Below are 21,108 nucleotides of genomic sequence, written 5' to 3'. Positions count from 1 at the left end.
TAATAGTTGTGTTGTATCTATCATTTAGAAGCATTACTATATAAAGGTTTTTATATTTTTATCGACAAACTTTTTAATTTATATAACATGACTTGATTTTGAGAAATTAAATTTAGTCACGTGTTTAATTTGATAATTTAGAGAAATTGAGAGTTTTAATTGGTCAATTGAGGTTAGGTCAGTTACCTTTTAGTATATATTAGATTTTAGACCCGTGTCTAACATTGGACACAAGACTTACGATATTATCAATATTAGATCCTCATACATTTAAGTCAAAAAAACTTATAATTTTGAAGATATACGGTTTTAAGTGCTATACTTTATAAGTTGTGGTACAATAATCACAGGTTCATCACTGTCATTATTAGTTGAAATATTTTAATGGAATTGTTTGTCGTAGTCATTTCACAAAGCACATGCATCAATAATTCCACTATTATAGAATTTTTTGAAACCAATTATACGAAAGATAATTAATAATTAAAATATAAACATATTTGTGATCCTGTACTGACATTCAAATATATGTCTTTGATCATGATGCGGCCTCATAACACGAGTAAGTTTATTTTCAATCACTTGTCTTATGCTAATTGTATAACCGTTAGGATTGTTTTCATATGATAACAATTAAGACTCTTCATTTAAGTGACAGTTGCAACTTTAAACATTAATAAGCAAAACTAATATATAAAAAAAGGAGGAAATTTTATACTTTTTTGAATGAGAGATAAAATGAATTATGAATGGAGTTCATATTGAATTGGATTTATTATTCAAGTAACCATTTGTTGTAAATTGTGCTTTGTTTTATGATCATCCCAGGTGCTGTGATTCTTAATGATGTTGTATATCGTCATCTGTTATTGTGTTTGGGATATTATTTATAACATTTTAAAGATTAGATAAATTATCAAATATATAAATTTAAATGTAAAAACTGTAAGTAAAATCAAATTTTAAAGAATATATTTCTAGAATATTGAACACATATATTGTATAGAAATAATTTTTTATAAAAAATATTTCATATGTTAAAATTCTTTTAATTAGTTAAATGACAAAAAATTATAAAACAATCTTCTCAAGTTGATGACTAAAAATAAATTAAATTAAGTAGTCAGGGTTAAAAAGTATAATTATTGATGAAAAACAAAAAAATTTATAAATTAATGACAAGTTTTACATATATTAATATAAATATTATTATAACAATATATTTTGATAATGGTTATTAGGATTTTATATTTAAAATTAAATTAAATGATGACATAAACGATAATCAATTTAATGAAATTAAGTGACTTGATATTATCCTATTGTGATTGTGATTAGAATAGGATAGAGATGTTGTATTGTGTTTGGGCTTTTGGGATTGAAATAGAGAGTTGCCGATTAAAACTTCATAATTAAATATATTAAATAAATTATATATTTATATATATAATAATTTATACTTAAGTTATTATGTAATAGTTATCTCAAGATATATGGTTGACATTTATCTCAAGGTATATCGCCGAAATTAGAATATTAAAAGTTATAATAAATTAAATATTTATATTAAAAAGTCAAAGAAAATCAAAATTGAAAATTGTGTGAAATCGAGAGATGTGATTAGTTAATAAATTGTTAGAGTAACTTAGCTTTAGTATAATAAAAGATTAAGATTCATTACCTTCATCACATATTTCCCGACACCATTCGATTACATCATCATCACATTGTTATCGTATAGCACGCGTAACACTTTATTAATAAGTGTTTAGTACAAGAGAATCATATATAATAAAATTACAACAAAAATTAAAAATAGTGGAAAAGAAAATGAGTATTTGAAAATAGAATTATAATTTTGTTTGGAAAAACAAGGAATAAACATAAGAGATATATAGAAAAAAAATAAACAAAATTAATATTTTTTATTAATATGTGTAATATCCTATCCTAATATAAATAATTATAAGTACTATTTAAAATTAAAAATAAATAAATATAAAAAACGGTAGATTGATAGGAATCGCCTGATCCATTAAAATTATAAGTACTATTTAAAATTAAAAATAAATAAATATATGGATATACTTTTTAAATATAAGTTTTATTGATAAATTTTTTGTCAAATAATATATGATACAAATTAAAAAAATATTTTCACTCAAAATTAAATCACATCAAAAATCAAGATTATCCATTCGAAATAGATTGATTAATAATTTTACGGCAACATGGTTAGCGGCTCATGTAAAATTTCTCCTCGAAATGAAGAGGTTTGTGCTAAGTTTTTGGGTTACAAAGAAATTTCTTGGCCATGTTAATAGTAAAAGGCTACTGATAATCATACCACATATTTTGATCCATTTTTTCACAACATATTGTACAAGTATACAATGCACAACAGTGATAAAGTAATCAAATTATATGATACAAATATCACATCGCATTATAAAAGAATCAAGGTTGACTAAGCTTATATTAAACTCAGCCATGAAGTAGGGTCATCCCAAGATTCCCACCCAAATTAGCAACCATAATTTTTGTTTTGGGATTTAATCACCTATCTAGTTGGTAATTTTCCAGCAAAAACTCCCATATGTAATTTTGCTGTTTTAATTTTTTAGTTCCATTTATCATGTGGTCCGGAGGGGGAGGGACAACGCAAAAATTGGTCATTTATGCATCATTAGTAGTAGCGAAATGATTGATAATCCTAATTAAATAATCTAAAACTTTCTTTAAAGATGAAATCGTGACATGTAGAAAAATCAGAAATAGGAAAGAGAATTAGTGGATGTTACAATGTCAACTTCTTATAGTTTAAAAAACATTTTTATGCTAATCTTTAAGAGGATTTATTATTTTCTTTAGTATTAATATTATTGCATTATTGTTTCTATGTTAATGTGTGGTCTGTACGTACATTTTGTGGAAGTGGTAAAAGTACATTTACAATGTAATATTGTATGTAAGTTGTGGGCTAAATATAATTCACAAAATTTTGAAAATAAAAATATTAGAAAAAAACAGTCAAGTGGAAATGATAGGATACCATAGTACGGTAATACTTTTGAGGTGCAAATAGGATTCTAAAAGAGATTAGGTCGCGTTTGGTTCGTAGAATGTTTTCTGAAAGAATGGAATTTGATGGAATGGAATCTAATGAAATGAAATTTGATGAAATTGAATTTAATTGCTTTAGTATGTTTGGTATGTAAAATTCTTCAAAGAATCATAAATCACATATTATGAAATGACAAATTAACCCTCTTATTTAAAAATAAAAAATGAGCCTACCTAACCCTTCTAGCTTTGCTTTTATGACCTTTCCATCGTATCATCATCATCATTCATCCCCTTTTCCATTTTTCATTCCGTCTTTTTTTTCCCATCAATGTATGGAGATTAGAAACAATTAAATCAAATGCTAAGTCACCCATATATTAATGGCTTTACTGTGGTGGTTGTAAGAGGCTATGGATAAGAGGGACGACGGTTCAAGAGTGGTTGTCAACGACGATGGTGCGGCAGTGGAATTGAAGGACTGTAACTGAAAACGTCGGAGTGGCTGGCCGGAGATTTTGCTGGTCGGAATCACAGTGTTGGTGTGTACAAATTTTTCCTCTTTACTTTATGGTTATTAATTTTTTGTAGTGTTTAAGTTGAGGTCAAATGGCTGTTTTTATGGACAGAAGCGGTCATGTGTGGTGGTGGCAGAGAAAGGTTGGCCGGAGTTTGGTTACATGTTACCCGGAGGTTAACAAGAAGTTGGGGTGCTTAATAGAGATGAAGAGGGTGATATTTGTAAGGAGAATATAGTCTTTTTAGATTCAAGTTTTGATGGAATCATAATCCATCACATACACCTAAAGAATGAGATTCATACAATGGATGGAATGTTTCCATTCCATATGAATTAGATTCCTTCCTATATTAGCAACCAAACAAGCAAATGGAATGGAATGTGATTCCAATTCCGTCAAATTCCTTCAAAATCCGCGAAACAAACGCGCCCTAAGAATCTTTCATCTTCTTTGAATATGGGCATGTGGGCTTAGGCATAGTGCGAAGTGGTGACTACACAGGGCTGTCTTTTTTAAGGGCCCTTTTTTTAAAATTATATATACCGTATTTAAAATTGTATATATGTATTTAAATTACTAGCATTGTATCCGTGCGATGCGACGGGGCATAGGAAAAAACGCTGGTTAAGTAGTTGTACCGTGTTATTACATGAATGTATGATTCAACTCAAGTGTTTCTTAGTCCGGCTGAAAGTGCAAACCGCCGTTGTTATTTTAGAGTGAGCGTTGTTTATGTTGATTGATTATTACATTCGGTAACGCATGTGTGTTTTTTTGGTATACTATGTGAGCAACTTCCGGGGAGGGAAGGGACACGCGTAAGGTTTTTTTAAAGGGTATTTTTGGAATTTTGAGGAATAAAGTGTTTGATGGTAGTATAGATTAAAAGGGTAAGTTAGGGATTTTAAAGGTACAGTATTAAAATTTAAGGGGTTAGTTTGTTTATATAAATAAATATACGTGTTCAACCAAATGAGGTTTGTGACCTATGAGTTAATGCTATTTGTATTTTGGGGTTTTCATCTGGTTCTAAATTTTACACCTTAAATTTAGGGAAGTGATATTTGTACCATTTATTTTGATTGGTGTACTACAACTATGCATTACCGACTTGTACTGTCAGTTATACAATATGTACATTGTGATACATTAATCAAAGTTAGTGGTACGAACATCACTTCCCTAAATTTATGAGGTGGAATAAAGAAGTTATTTTTGGTAATTCAAAAATAAGAATATATGCGAGTAATAATTTGGCGTTAAAAAAGAACAATTCAATTATGTTCAGAAAATGAAAGAAACCTTTTGTGTTTTACATACGAGAGTGTGCTAGTGGCGGTGGTGGTAACGATGTGGTTATTAATATAAAAGTAATTGACGTAAATAGTAGTGTAGTTATTTTATGGTTAAGGGACATATTTTGTAAATAACTTTATTAAGAATATCATAGAGATATTAGGTGGAAGCAGGGGCGGATCCAACACTATAAATGGGGGGGCTGATGAACCCAGCCAACTCAAGCCCAATAGCTTTGATTTTGATGACTTACTTAGAATGACCCCAGCCCAAAATCTCAAATGAACCCAGCCCAACTTAAAAAAACCCAATGCTTCTTAGAAAAAAAAATTCCAAGATCCTAGTTAACTAATTAAAATAAAAACGTGGATGTATAAGTGTATCATTGTCTTAGCCTTTAGAGATTTGGTGAGAGTTTTCAAGGTACAAGATTAATAACAACAGCAACAACTATTTGATTATTTTACATTTGATATTTAACGTGTATTCTAAATCCTCAATTTTATTTGATATTAGGTCATAATATTATGAATTTTGTATTGGTAAACTTTTATTTATGATTTATTTCAAATCCCCAATTTTTCTTGGTATTAGGTCATAATTTTATAAATCTTTGATTATTCTATTATGAATATCATAAATTATGAATTTTTTTATGATTCAACTCTAGTTGGAAAGATGCTAGTTTATATTTCTTTAAGTTGTTTATGTAAAACATTATTAATCTTATTAGTTATATTTGTTTTATTAGGAGACATGGAGGAATACTTGAAAAGAAAATTATCTTCTTCAAGAGATGATGTTATTAGCAGTGAATCTTCAACTAGAAATATGGCTTATAGTATTTAGTGTTATTTGTATGTTGATTTTAGGCTGTTTTAGGCTATATTTAGTATTGTTTTGATGTTGATTCTGCTGTATTTAGTTTTTGGATGCCGATTTTAGGTTGTATTTAGTGTTGTTTGTATGCTGATTTTAGACTGTTTTAGGCTATATTTAGTGTTATTTGGATGCTGATTTTAGGTTGTATTTAGTGTTGTTTGTATGCAGATTTTACTGCTGTTTTAATGCAGTTTTTAGTGTTGTTTTAGGCTATTTTAGTGTTTTTTTTAGTGCTGTTTTTGCTCTGTTTTAGGCTGTTTAACAGCTTATTTTGCTGTTATTAAAAGTTTTTTTGTAGTAGATTTAGGGCTGGCCCGAAACTGCTGATTTGAGGCTATTTAGGTGAGGTTAGTTCATCTGAAAATGTTGTTTTTGGTCCATGTTAACAAGCTATTTTGTATGCATAAAACCGACTATTTTGATTTTACCATGATGCTATTTTGCTCAAGTAAGTCTTACTATTTTAAGGTTACGATGAGGCTATTTTACCGTGAGGCTATTCCAATGTTTTGAAGATATAATTCTTTCGCCCCCACCCTCTCATTTTCCTGGATCCGCCACTGGGTGGAAGTATTTAAATTAATTAATAAAGGAGATAGATAGTTTGGATAAATATGAGTATAAAATATTTTGGGGATATATTGGATAGATTTAGTGTGTGAGTTAGAAATGTGTTGAAAATTAAGGGTATTTTAAAGGTAGAGAGTTGAAAAAGAGAGATGGTAGTTTGTTCATTATATGATATATAGTATCGCTAATTTTAATAATTAACTATAAGCATTTGGACCGGGTGATTAAGATGTTACGTACGTATGTATATTTGTTTTTACGTCGTCGGGTCAAATTCGTCCCAACTAGCTTAGGGTCTTTTTCTCCTTGCTCATCCTAGGCCGAAAATTACTTAGGGTCGGCCCTGATATGAGGTAACCTAGAGGAGATTATGGCAAACTAACCATTAAAATTTATTATTGAAATATTTAAGAGTAGATAAATCTATTATTGATATAATGTAGTTAATAGGCTCATCGCCTCATTGTAATGTAGCTAATATTTTCCCACTTAGACTGAACGGAGTTGGGCGAACCCACCCCCAATTCGTCGGTTCCGTCGCCCGGTACACCACCCCCGAACGGCGATCTCCCCAAAAAACTGAAGACGGCGGCCGATATCTATCGCCTCCCACAACTTTGACTATTGTTTTTGATTGGCTAGCATGAGGAACAAAATCCTATATGTTTTTGATTTTTTTTTCCAGATATGTGATGTATAGATAGATATAGAATATATATATATATACAGTATCGATCAAATATTTGCAATATTGAAGAAGGAGTCATACACTTTTGTCTTTTGCAATAGTATTTTTATAGCCTTTGTCAATTTAAACTCTCAAGTTTTTTTTTTAACAGCTAAACCCCTCATTTTTTTTTTTAACTATACAAATTGGTATTTATTTTTCATTATTAATTTATGGTTTTAAACTTTAATCAATGAAAAAGTTTTTATTGATATGACTTGTCTTTTAGTTTATTTATAGAAATATGATGGTTTTCTATTTAATTTTAAAGTGTTATAAAAATAAAAAATAATTATTAGTTAATGTGACACTTCTTTTAGCCTTAATGTATAAGCATGGATACTTATGTAAATTGAATTAAGTAATTAACATCCTTGGTCAATTTTCACCCACCCCATGCAAAGGTTAGTTGTCTTTTTCTATCATTCAGATAGATCTAAAAGCAATCTCTCTATCTTGGTAGGGTGCAAAGGCTAGTGGTCTTTTTCTATCATTTAGATAGATCTGAAAGCAATCTCTCTATCTTAGTAGAGATAAAGTTGTCTACATATCAATCTCTCTCATATACCGTCATAAGGTAAAGAGACTTAAAATCCGTAGAAGACGGTATTGTGTATTACATTTACATATATTTACTTTCTTTGAATCTTTGTGCATCAAAATCAAAATGCTTTATATAGTAATTTATATTTACTTAAATAGCAAAACGTTTTATATAATAATATAAACATAGTCACATAGATATAGAGATGTGTCCTTTGTACCGATAAATCGGAATTTCCAAGCTTTGCTTGAAAATACAGATAAAAACTTCAATTATCAATGAGTTTTGAGCAAAGCATTCAAAACATAACTATCAACACTTATCTCATCTTTATCTGCAGAAATGTGAAACAACTATGCTTTACAGGTAGCATAATCGTCTACAAGAGCTCCCAATCAGAATAGGGTGAATCTTGAGCTGCTGATTTTTGTGTGTTCTTGTCTGTTAGTTGGCTTAATTCATTGTCAATATCTACATACAATACTGGCAGCTCTAAGTAATCCTTTACTACCTTCTTTCTCGACATGAAAACATCTTTTATTATTTTCTGCCAGAGACAATAAAAACGTGTTAGATAATAATGACCGTAAATTTTTGACAAAAATAAATACCAATCACATAGTTCAAATCTATAACGAGTATATAATTATCTATACTCTATAAAAAGAATAGCAGTCTTCTCTCCTAAATGTTGAGAGTTACACAGGGCGAAATTACCCTCCTTATTCTTATTCCTTGAACAAACACAACCCACCACTTAGAAACGAAAACACGCACAAAACGCATAGTATTGCTTTTCTCCAAAAAATCACAACACATAGTACTGTTGACGGTAACCATCATTACGTGGTGTCAGTTAGATCCGCCGCAATGCGCGGGTTCATGCTAGTATACTTGATATGGATAATGTCACTGATAAGATCGTGAAAACAAAACTTGGATGACAGAATTTTGTTACGGGTTTATATGGTTTCATACATCATAATGTATGTCAACAAAATATGGGTTAGTGACTATACTTAGTATTATTTTTTGGAGAATGAGAGAGAACATACCTTGTAAGACTTGCTTCGTTTTGATGGAAACTCAAGAGGGTTTATGCTTTCGACACTAATACAACTTTTAACAAGCTGATCTTTTGTAGGAGAATAAACGTCATCTAATTTGAGGTCTTCAAATTCAATGTTGGATCCATCTGCATCTCCTGTTAAAGTTTCCAGAATCAGCAACAAGATGATAGAATCTTAATAGTAAATGGAATAGAATTTATAAAACGGTCTTAGAAACTGAATTCTCCTACTTAAACTTACCATGTACTGGGACAGGGGAAGTTTATAGAATATTAAAACTGATTCAGTTTCTTGCAAATAATGTATGTTATTGTAATTTAGCTACTTTATTATTCACTACCAGAATACTATATGAATGTCTTATCTCTACAATACCCCCAGTCCTCTCAATCAATAATATGATTATATGAATTAAGGCCAATGGAAGTATACATTAAAAAATAAGCATTATCGAAATGATTTTGAAACTGATGACAAAAGTTTGCATAATGAAAGTAGAAAGTTAATTAAACTAATTTTTAGTTAAATGAAAGGGCAGCATACCATAATCGGTATTAGACGTGATAAAAGCTTCATTATTGCTATTACTGGCAGAAACTGTGAAAAATCCACAAGTTGAGACACCATGTGAGGATGTCGATAAATTGTCCACTAATGTTGTAGCATTATAGTTGATTGTATCTGGTTCTGAAGTGAAACTTCCGAATGAATCATGTAACTTTTCATGTAATGAACCACCCAAAAAGATAAAACTCTGATTCTTCTCTTTATCGTCATTGCATGTAACTGAACTTTCCAGTTCAGATGATTGGTTAGTGGTAAAAGCACTTGTATCACACTCAGAATTATCATTAGACATGTTCAAAAGCATATTTTTTTCTCTCAGACTTATCAATGGATTTTCTTCCATCTTTTTGTCAATGCACAAATTCATTTCGTCAACTATACCCCACCAATCAGTATCTTCAAGTACTGAAGCAGAAGTCTCTGAGCTTGCATCAGAAAGAATTCCCTCTTCTTCTGATTCGTTATCAAGAGGGTTCTCTATAGACCCATGTGAGATCTTAACTAAATGACCGTCATCACACTTTTCAATTACTAAACCACCATCAAAGATACCACCGGCAGCCTCCTTTTGATTCTCAGAGCAACAAATCCAACTTTCTAATTCAGATGACTGGTGGGTGGCTAAGGTATTGGAATAACATTCAAATTCATCAATGGACCTGTTCAGAAGCGTTTTCTTTTCTTTAAAATTCATCAATGAATCGTCTTCGATCTTTTTGTCAACAACCAAACTCTGATCAACTGAAAATGGCAAGCCCCAAGCTTCATCTTCAGAAACTGAAGCATTAGTCTCTGAACTTGCATGATACATAAATGATTCAGAAGAATTCTTATGTTCAGGAGAACCAACATCTTCTTGGCTTTCTGTACAAGAGTTTAGTTGAACTTGAATGTCATCATCAGAAGTCTTATTTATCATACCATCACCTTCTCCAACAGGATCTCCACTAACTTCTGAAGTGATTTTCTCTGGATGGTAAGGACCAGCAGTTAAAGGTTCCTCATATGATTCTGTTGGGACTAACGAAGACTCTCTTAATTTAGTTGTGCTATTATCAACACAGTTTTCTTTCGTGGCTACAGCTGAACTTGTGGAGGCCTCAACCAAATCATTCAACTTTGAAGGTATTATTTGCGCACTATCTAGTACAGGATGCACTGAAAGAGGACAAATCATGTCTTCAAAAGCATCAGAACAGAACTTCTTTACACTATCACCGACAAGTTCATAATATGCAGCCGGCTCCTGCAAAGGCAAGGAAATTACATGAGAATCTTGCAGAGCTTTTAGCTACACAGATAATCAAAACCATCAACTGCTGCCACATATAACAGCATAAATGTCTTTAAAAAAATCATAAAAATGTTACCTTGAATTCCTCAAGCCCGTTCCAAAAAGTCTCAAACTTGTGGCACAAGTTGTCAACCCAACTTTCATTCTTATGCAGTTCCTCCATTGTAAATATTTACGAGTAAATGAAATTGAATTTCAAAGTGCATCCGCTTCCCAGTACTACAACAAGTATTCCTATGTACTCTGCACCAGCTTTCAGTGGCTGCCTATGTACAAAGAAGTCATCCGATGAGAAACAGCAAAATTATATGATTCAAGAATGTTAATATGTGGCAACTATTAATTTCCATCAAAATAACTGTTTTTCAAAGAAAACCCAATAGAGTTAAACCAAAATCACATCCCATTTAAAAGGCGATACATATGAACACGAAAGGCAGTAAAAAATACAACACATATATACCAGGGTAAAACCCCTGTTACCCACGAAAATAAAGAACAACTCTTAGTTAGTTAGTTATTAATCAACCCTCTCATTGATCTATCATCAAGACTGGTGATGCATCATAAGCCAAAAGACATACAAGATTACAAGTTATGTACATAAACAAACACCACTAGATCAACATATAAGATAGTAGTCCAAAATATATATAGCAAGTATATAACCTAGAATACTTTTATTGTGTGTATCCAACTTTTGAATATTTCCATTATATGTAGCCAAGGTACATATCTATTGTATGTATCTAGTGACAGTACTTTTGTTGACATGATATCCACATTATTGACACGGGCATAAAAAAAAGTTGCTATGTCATCAAATATACCGTTAGACACATACAATAACAATATTTGAAAGTTACATATACACCATAAAAGCATTCTAAGTTAAATACGTAACATATATATATCTGAACATGTTTTCAAGTACCTAAAACTTAAAGCGCAAATTCCAAAAACGTCTACTTGATATATATTGAATTCCCAATTCCTAATTCCAATAAGCAACAGCTGACAATCCATATGTTCATATATAATATATGAATAGATAAATATAAATATTTAAAAAATAAAAGCAACGTGATCGATGACATCAAAAGAAAAAATTGCCTAAAATCTGATCAGGAAGTAAACAAGTGAAGATGATGAATTAAGAAAGCTTACTGGAACCGGAGATGAGAGACCGGCGAAGTGAACTCGCCGGTGATCGTCTTCCGAGATGATAAGAAAGAAAGAAAGTCAGTCGTCCGCGGCAAATGGGGTTTTTGCTTTTTATTATAAGTCGAGGACTTCATAATATATGTTGTGTTTGTACTTTTGTTGGTATGCATATATGACTAGGATTAGGATTCATATTTCATAGTAATCAATTAATTAAATGTAAATCACATGTACCGAAGAGTAATTGGAAGGAATATACATAATACTTTTGATAGTGATGTATACTAGATTTTAGACCCGTGTCAAATATACGGGTTTACTTTGTTATAAAGATTAGATTATTTTAAAAGTTTAATAATACGCAAGTTAAAAAGTTCTATTAATTTAAAAGATAAAAAGCTAAGAAACTATCATGAAAAATATTTTAAAAAAAGAATAAACCTTGAAGAATGTTAAGAACGTAAATAAAATTAAAGGCATTCAACAGTTTGAATATTAGAAGCATGTATCTTCTTTCATCTTTTGCAACACTTCTTTGTAGACGACATTTGTTGTAATGTTTTTTGTCTTCTCATCTTTGTCGCATATCAATACCTTCGGTCCCTTTTTTTACTTAATCCGAGATATCGCAACATACAATTGTCCGTGCGTGAAAACCGGACGTTGTAGATATAAACTAACGGTCGAAAGATTGGCCTTGACTTTTGTTGATTGTCATTACAAAAGATTTGACCAACTGGAATTGTCTTCTATGAAACCTGAACGGTATTTTTTTTAATAGCTTTATTTGGTTAACAACAATGATGATTATAGTAATAAAATAATAATATAGTTAGATTAGAATCCAAAACTAATAAGTACAATGATAATCATACGTATGTTTTTTAATTGAATTGGGCCTAGGCCTGTTGGGGTTAGATGTAATTTGAATTGGATATTAGTACGTATGCTTTAAACGATTAAAATTTTGATTTAGATAGATACTGATATCCGTAAATTTTAGATTTTAATTTTGTTTGTAATTATAATTATGACATCATCAATTTTCAATTCGATGAAATCGAGCCTTATAATTGGTCAATAAGCTATTAGGTCAGTTGTCTTTTAGTATATATGAAGATGTTATATAACAACTTATCTTTTATAATTTATAAAAAAAAATAATAATAATAAATTATATGATGTTCATATCATATAATTCTATGATATTCTTTTTACAAAAGGGATGGTAAAATAAATGTGAAAATTGATGTGAGTATAGCATCATAATATTAAATTTATATAATATTCTTTTATTAAAACATTAAAAAAATATTTAAAAAAAGTACTTCTACCAATGGGGTGGTGGCTCATTGGTAAGGTCTTTGACCTTAGGAAAATCCACCAGGGTTCGAATCTCACTTCCTACATTTATAGGGGTGGATTATTAGGGGGGTAACTACTAACTTCGTTTTAAAAAAAAAAAAGTAACTCCTCATGTTAAGATGACTTATATTATAAAGAAAACATACTCCTCATGTTAAGGTGACTTAACATAACGTCGTCACGATAATATCATCTACATTTAAGTCAAAAACCTCACATAAATATAATGGTGTTTGTGGTCTAAATGTCTAATATATTGTACTTTCTTAGATGTCCCTTATAAGTCATTATACAATTTTATCCCCTCTAAACGGTTAAACTTACAATAATATGTTTAGCTTTGACCATCCGACAACCAAATTGTTGTGATATAGATCCCAATTTTGATAATGCAAGTATGTAACCAAAATCTTCAAAAGTTATGTGAATTATAATCATTTAAATATATATAAATCCTAATTGTATATTGTCCATACGAATCTAAAAACTAGTATTAATAACAAGAAGTTACACATTGGTGCAATTTCAGAGGCCATCTGTTTTAACAAAATTAAGTAACATGACCCTAGTTCCAATAGGGGAAAGAAAGAGCTCTCCATGTAACTTAAGTTCGATTTGTGGGGGTTGACTACTGAGGAAACTTTGGATCGAATGAGTATAACATCCAGTATGTTTATATGTAACATCGTAGTCAATTATGTAGGATGATTAAGCAATATGTGCATGTGTATTTGTATGTGCCATCTAGTATAACATTTTCGTAAATGATTGTTGCATAAATGAACTAGTTATCCAACCGCTTTTATTTCGTGAACCTTTTGCTTATTATGCTGGTGAACTCCATCAAATCAAGTAAGACTAGGGCATAAAGTCCATAAAGCATTAAAACCAATCTGGAATTCTGAATAGCTGATAGTAGATGTGCAATAAGCGGTTAACCGATTTTGGTTATTATTTTTAATAATCGGTTTCGGTTATTTTTTGAAATAGTAATAACCGGTTACGGTTAACTTGTACCGGTTAATAACCGATTTTTAGGTTTTAAAACTGGAACCTATCTAACCAATTTCGATTAATAATAACCGGTTAACCGATACCAGTTAACCTATTCGGTTTTTTTAACCGCCCAATATAATATTGAGAAAGTGGTGAACAATGGGAAAAACAATCATTTCCGACAAGTCTGAGCGACAAACTCATATTCCAATAAAACTCATAGTCCAAATAAACATCATTTTCTCAACATAAAACAAAATTCATCATTCCAAATCTCAAAAACAACCAAAAATTGATGTTGGATCTAATGAAAGAAGCACTAATCTATATATAGTAAAGATATATTGAAAGCTTACGAATGTGTGATCTTTCCGGTTATATACCAGTGTATGTATATATAATATGATATATATATATATATAAAATATGTGATTAACCGGTTAACTGATTATTATTTGGAATAATTAACCAGTTATAGGTTAACCGGTTAATAATCGGTTTTGGTTTTGAAAAGAGTAATCGGTTAGTAACCGACGGTTTCTGGTAACCTATAATCGGTTTTTACTATTTCGGTTATTAACCGGTTTCAGTTACCGGTTACAAATCGAACCGGTTCGGTTAATCGGTTTTTTCTTGCACCTCTAGCTGATAGCATGATGGATTCCAAGTGTATTTGGGCCAACATCTTTTGGGCCCAAGGTTGATCCAGCAAAAGGCAACGACTAAACACCTAAACATTAAACACCCATACAAATAAATTGTGTTATATTAACTATTAAGTACGGTCATACCAATGCTGCATAGGTGTTTGAAATAGCGAGTTCAATCGGTTATATTAGGACCCGATCGGTCGACCTATTTAACTATAAGTGGACTTTATAAGGGCAAACATTACACCGGCCGGTTAGTTGGATTAATTTTTGAGTTAGTAAAAACCGGTTTTTCTTTATAAAAAGGCAAACCTTTTCTAAAGATAATTTCAAGTTTTTAATCTTCTTTTTATTGCTTTGTATTGTTGTATTTAATTATTTATTATTGTTACTGTTTCATTTGATGATTTTATGTACTAATTATCATGGTATCCGCATGTTTATGTAAATGTAATTAATATAATGGTTTGTACAGTTATCTTAAAAGTTGAAGGACTGATCGTGTATTTATCTCATTTAAGGTAAGGGTGTATTGTACTTAAGGTGTGCTGTTTTAATGGCAGGTATTTCTGACATTTGTTCCCTGTAACTTTTAACGGGTGTTTATTCTTTTAACAAGTATATACGAGTATAAGTTTAAAGTTAATACCATTGTTGAATTGTAACTCTTCTTTGGGGGTTGTAATCGCATTTTCATTAGATGATAACAAACTTACTACTACTAGCCTTGTTTACTACTCGTATTTTAAATCCTTGTAGTATATCAATGGATGTACAAGTTTGACTAGTTTGAACCGGTTCTACCGTTTCACCTGGTCAATTGGTATTTTATTATTTAAACTAGTCTTAATTTTGTATGATATACTGTAGCTATATAGAGTGTATCAAAAAGAAATTTGAATATGTCTCATATATGATTTGTGAGTATAAAATATTATGGTTAAAATAAACCGATGATCAAAACTAAGTTATAATAAACATCCCAAACAGTAATGATAAATATAACATATGTTTAATTAAAGTTTTGGATTTACCTTACTTTTTTACAATTACATCAAAATCGGTACTTGTAAGCATAGTGGATGACGGAAAATAGCCTTGTGATTTCGGATCGTAAACTCAATTTTTTGAAGTTTTCATGTTATTAACTTATTATAAGTAATATAAGTGATAGTAGTTGAAAAATTGAAAAAGAAAAACAGACAAATTTATTAATGTGAAAACGATCAATCAAATACGATTATAATGTGTTTTTGTATCTATAAGCTAAGAGTTAAAATTTAGTTCTAAGTCAAATAAGAAAATTAAATTTATATACAATTAAAAAAACTAATTTAATATAATAAATTAATTAAAAGGACACGTGTCAATTAAGGACTATGTCACGTGTCGTTTCAAGAACATTTTAATCTTATTTTAATTTATTGGTAGATGTCCATGGTAGTAAAGAGTGAAATCGATATGCATTAACTTTAACTATATTTTTATCAAGCTCAAACTCTACTCAAAAGATATTGAAGCTCAAAAATACCCTAAAGTTAAAGATCAACTCTGTGATTTCATAGTAACTTACATATTGCTTACCAGAAAACTTACTCAGCAATTAATATAACTCTAGTCAAGCTCCATTTAGTTGAACTTGTATTTTTACGTAAAACTTAGATATTGATTTAATTCAAACTGAAAATGTTCACAAGAAAAAAAAAAATTAGAAAATAAAAACTGAAAAGTATTATAGTGACCATATATATATGCACTTTTTCAAAACACCATGTCAAATATCTATGGCTTTACCTACATTATTGCTAAAGCAGGAAATGTTGGGTGATAGCAACCACACCAAACACTATTACAAAATGGTCAACCAGGAGTTCACCTAGTAAAACCACACACATATATATGCACTCTCTGTTTGTATTCTATATATCAACCAAAATTCCACCCTACCCTCACCAAATTTTATTTATTCCAATGGCAAAATAGTCAGCCAAACTTTGCATGGAAACACACACAACATTAAGTTGGTTGTGTTAGTTCATCTTCCTTATTTTAACTTATGCATCTCTCCCCAATAACATACTTTTTCCATCATTCCATTCTCTTTTAGACATATACAACAATGGAGCTGCCGGTCAGATTACCGGTGACCGGCCGTGGCATGAAAGTTTCATACAAGATTGAAACCAAGAATCTTGCATACAAAAGTTCCAACCTTTATGATGAATTCAATTGTGGTTTGCTTCAAAAATATTTCAAGAAACCTCCAAAGTTTATCTTGAATGATGTGAGTTGTGAAGCTCAACCAAGAGATCTAACAGCTATTGCCGGCCCAAGTGGGGCCGGCAAGACAACGCTATTAGAGATTCTGGCTGGAAATATATCATCCAGCCAGGTTTCTGGTCATGTCTTGATCAATAACCACCCTATTGATACAAAACAGTTCCGGAGACTAGCTGGATATGTTACTCAAGATGATGCTTTATTCCCATCATTAACCGTTGAAGAAACACTTTTATATAGTGCTTTTTTAAGGCTAAGATGTGGTCGAAAAGAAGCCTTCGATCGTGTCAAGATTCTTATAAACGAGCTTGGCTTGGACAGCGTATCTAGCTCTAGAATTGGTGAGGGTTCGAACCATGGGATCTCAGGTGGTGAACGGAGACGAGTATCAATTGGCGTCGAGTTAGTTCATGATCCTTCCGTGATTCTTATCGATGAACCAACTTCAGGGTTAGACTCTAATTCGGCTTTTGGTGTTATATCCCTCCTTAAATCAATGGCAATGAATCGAGGTAAAACAATTGTGTTAACAATCCACCAACCAGGATTTCGGATCTTGGAACTTCTAGATCGACTCATTTTGCTCTCAAACGGATTTGTTCTCCATAATGGATCACTAAAATCACTTGAACATAGGCTAAAAGTCTCTGGCCATTGTATCCCACCTCGTGTCAATGTTCTTGAATTCGCCATTGATGTTGCCAATACCTTGGTCATACAAACCCCGAAAATTACATCAACCGAAACATTCAAGATCCAAGAAAAACACGAAAAATCAATCAAATTTCCATACCCAAATACTCATTTCGAAGAAATAACAATCCTTAGTAAAAGATTCTTCAAGAACATATTCAGAACCAAACAATTATTCCTCACAAGAATCATACAAGCTATACTTTCAGGCCTAATCCTTGGAACCATCTTTGTAAACATGTCAAACAACAAAGGGAAACTCGCGCTACAAGCTCGACTAGGTTTCTTTGCATTTAGTCTCACTTTCTTACTCTCTTCATCAACAGAAGGACTACCAATTTTTTTACAAGAAAGAAGAATATTGATGAGAGAAACATCAAGAGGTGCATATAGAGTTTCATCATACGTAATCGCAAACACTCTCATTTTCCTTCCATTTCTTCTAATGATAGGTATTCTTTACACGATACCTGTCTACTGGCTAGTCGGGTTACGCACTGAGATCACTAGTTTCTTCTACTTTGGATTAATAGTATGGATGGTAATCTTGATGTCAAATTCATTCACAGCTTGTTTTAGTGCATTGGTGCCAAATTTCATCATGGGGACATCAGTGATATCAGGGTTGATGGGTTGTTTCTTTCTATTTTCGGGCTACTTTATAGCAAAAGATAGCATACCTAAGTATTGGATATTCATGCATTACATGAGTTTATTCAAGTATCCATTTGAATGTTTTATGATAAATGAGTATGGAGGTATAAATGGAAGAAGTATGTGTGTTGAAACTCAAGATGGTAAGTGCAAAATGTATGGAGATGGATTCTTGATACAACAACAAATAAAGGAGACACAAAAATGGAGTAATTTGGGAGTGATGTTGGGGTTTATTACTGGATATAGAGTGTTATGTTTCTTGATTTTGTGGTTTAGATGTCATAAAACCAGAAGTTAAATATTTTTCTTCTGTCATAACATAAATGAAAGCATTATGCATAAAGAACAGAGGTGATGATTTATTTTACTTATTCTATTATTCATTTTTTTTCTCATATATGCATAATTGTATTGATATTAGTAATCATATTGACAATTAGTTTTACTGAGGTCTTTTAGTTTTCATCTAATAGATTGGAAAGACATGTTAATATGACCATTCATGTTGTGTTTTCATTTTTATTGCTTAAAGTTGTCTATCTTAACATATTATTATTCTAGATAATATGTACCAAGATGGGTCAAAATGAATAATGATTAGTAAAAATGGTATTAACAGGTTGCAATACTCATTTCTTCCTTTACTTTCTTGTTAAATAAAGATATTTTGCATGAAATAGTATTTTCTTATTGACTTAAGAGATGAAGGTTTTGAAGAACATGGGATGGGATGGAATGATGAGGATTTCGTATCTTTCCGAAAGAGTTGCCGGAAAAGGGAGGAAAGCTCTTCGTTTGGTGTTCATCCTCCGTCAACACTACAAGGGGTGGTGGGACGACTATGTTCGGCAAAGCATAGTTCCAGCAAATTTTCAAATCAAGATCTTTTCCTCACTGGTTGGGTTTTTATCATCGTTGTTTCTAAGGTGTCGGAGTCCCATAACCGTGACTCCGTGAGAACGTTTAATTAGTCATTTAGTTGATACTTGGTCATTGTAAATTTTTAATTCATTTTTGGAAGATCAACTTATCAGCTTTATAGCCCCTGTTTGAAACACCAGTCAGGCCCGGATGGTTCAACCAGGAACAGGTGTTTGAGTCAAATTTTGACAAGGGTTAAATCTTTTTCCAGTCAAAGCCGCTCAGTTTACCTTGTGTGTTGCTACCTATGTCAAAATCTAGAACCCAATTCGACCACCTCCATTTCTCTGACAAGAATAAAGACCTCCATTCTTCTCAAACTAAATCAGGTTTGGTTGTCCAATCTGACTGTTGAATCCACAGCCTGGCCTAGTCAGAGGCAGGTTTCAGTTTCAAAACATCGAATATGGGTTGTAACGAGTGCTAAGCCCGATTTGACCTAACATTAATGAAGATGTGACTTAGGATTCATTTGGTTCTTAAACCCACTTATCGAGCTTAACGGCCGTCATGGCCTGTAGTAGTATATGTGTAGTCTTATAATTTGTTTTATAGGCTGATATTAATAATTCATTAAGGCCTGTAATAGTTATATGGCTTATAATTCGTGTTTTATATATATATATATATACAAGGTTGTCACCCGGGCGTTACCTCAGAAGACGTTACATATATTGTGTGAGATTACATGTAAAAATTATACCTAAAATAACCTATGTAACATATAATGTCGTTGTTCATAAACGGCATATACCTTTGAGATTGGTCGAACCTCTTAGCCAAATACAACTTCTAAACTATTAGATTAGGCGGCCGATAGACAAATTAAGTTGAAACAAATACTATATATATACTCCTAATTAGACACTCAAATAGCATTTAACAATTGTTAACGGCCGTTAGACAGACATAGGGACGTAACTCTGTTAGGAAAGAGACAGTTTTTTCAACTTCTGTTAAAAACCCAAACATAACTAAATGCTAGTTAATGATTGTTAGAGCTTTTGTAAAAAATTTTAAAAATAGGGACCATTATTGCAAGATTTTTGACGAAAGGGACTAATGTTACGAAAAAAATATAAAGAATAAAATATTTGCAGCACGCTTTTATGTACTTTCAATTTTCGAATATAGGTTGTAAGTACTGCTTAGCTAAATTGTACATATACCTATCTTTCTTACGGGTTTCCATTGTTCTACATGACATCAGAGTTCTCAACTGTGACTAACCTTTTGTGCATCTTTTTATTTGTCAACAGCACAGGAACACGGTTGGCAGTCACTCGCCTTACCCCCAATCCTCATTGTGACGGCCCAATTACCTTTTCCCTCCTACTTGCAGCCTTGCAGGGCCATTACCTTTTCCCTCCTTGCAGGGCCACTGACAACAACTAAGTGAAAATTATTTGATTATTTACACGGCTGTTATCAGTGTTTGAAACTTTTACAACAAAATCCAACTTGTCAACTTGCTTAACGCCTTCAATCTGTAGTAAACTTCTAAACAATTCCAAGTTGGATATAAGTTAATATGACCCAAATCAACCAAGTGAACCTCATACCAACCTCAAACTCCATTTGCAACACCCTATATAGTATGGGGATAACTTGGATGATGTTAACATTATTTTGGTTGGATGATATTGCTCTCACAAACCATTAAAATCATGGGGGGCTTTTTGACATGTGTAGAAATTGATTTAAGGGAGTTTGTGAGAGCAACATCATCCAACATAGATGATGTTAACATCATAAATCATTTTCCCATATAGTATATACACACATGTATGTATACATAATACATAAAGAATTGGCCGTTCTTAAAAAAAGTAAAAGTAAATAAAAATA

General features: G+C 31.5%; 2 protein-coding genes across 2 annotated transcripts; one reads left to right on the top strand and one right to left on the bottom strand.

Moving 5' to 3' along the window:
- Positions 1 to 7,845: 7,845 nt before the first annotated feature.
- LOC122600819 lies at positions 7,846 to 11,805 on the bottom strand. The gene is made up of 5 exons (XM_043773590.1): positions 11,702 to 11,805; positions 10,611 to 10,800; positions 9,217 to 10,486; positions 8,659 to 8,807; positions 7,846 to 8,150 (listed from the first exon to the last, which is right to left on the bottom strand). Exons 2-5 carry the CDS (start codon positions 10,695 to 10,697, stop codon positions 7,983 to 7,985), a joined length of 1,674 nt encoding a protein of 557 aa, XP_043629525.1. The 5' UTR covers positions 10,698 to 10,800; positions 11,702 to 11,805; the 3' UTR covers positions 7,846 to 7,982.
- Positions 11,806 to 16,828: 5,023 nt separating this feature from the next.
- Positions 16,829 to 18,637, top strand: LOC122598820 (ABC transporter G family member 10). Its single transcript, XM_043771308.1, has 2 exons — positions 16,829 to 18,440; positions 18,501 to 18,637. Exons 1-2 carry the CDS (start codon positions 16,829 to 16,831, stop codon positions 18,635 to 18,637), a joined length of 1,749 nt encoding a protein of 582 aa, XP_043627243.1.
- The last annotated feature ends 2,471 nt before the right edge of the window (positions 18,638 to 21,108 follow it).

Source organism: Erigeron canadensis, chromosome 5, assembly GCF_010389155.1.
Source record: "Erigeron canadensis isolate Cc75 chromosome 5, C_canadensis_v1, whole genome shotgun sequence".
NCBI lineage: Eukaryota > Viridiplantae > Streptophyta > Magnoliopsida > Asterales > Asteraceae > Erigeron > Erigeron canadensis.
This window is presented reverse-complemented; position numbering and strand designations above follow the sequence as displayed.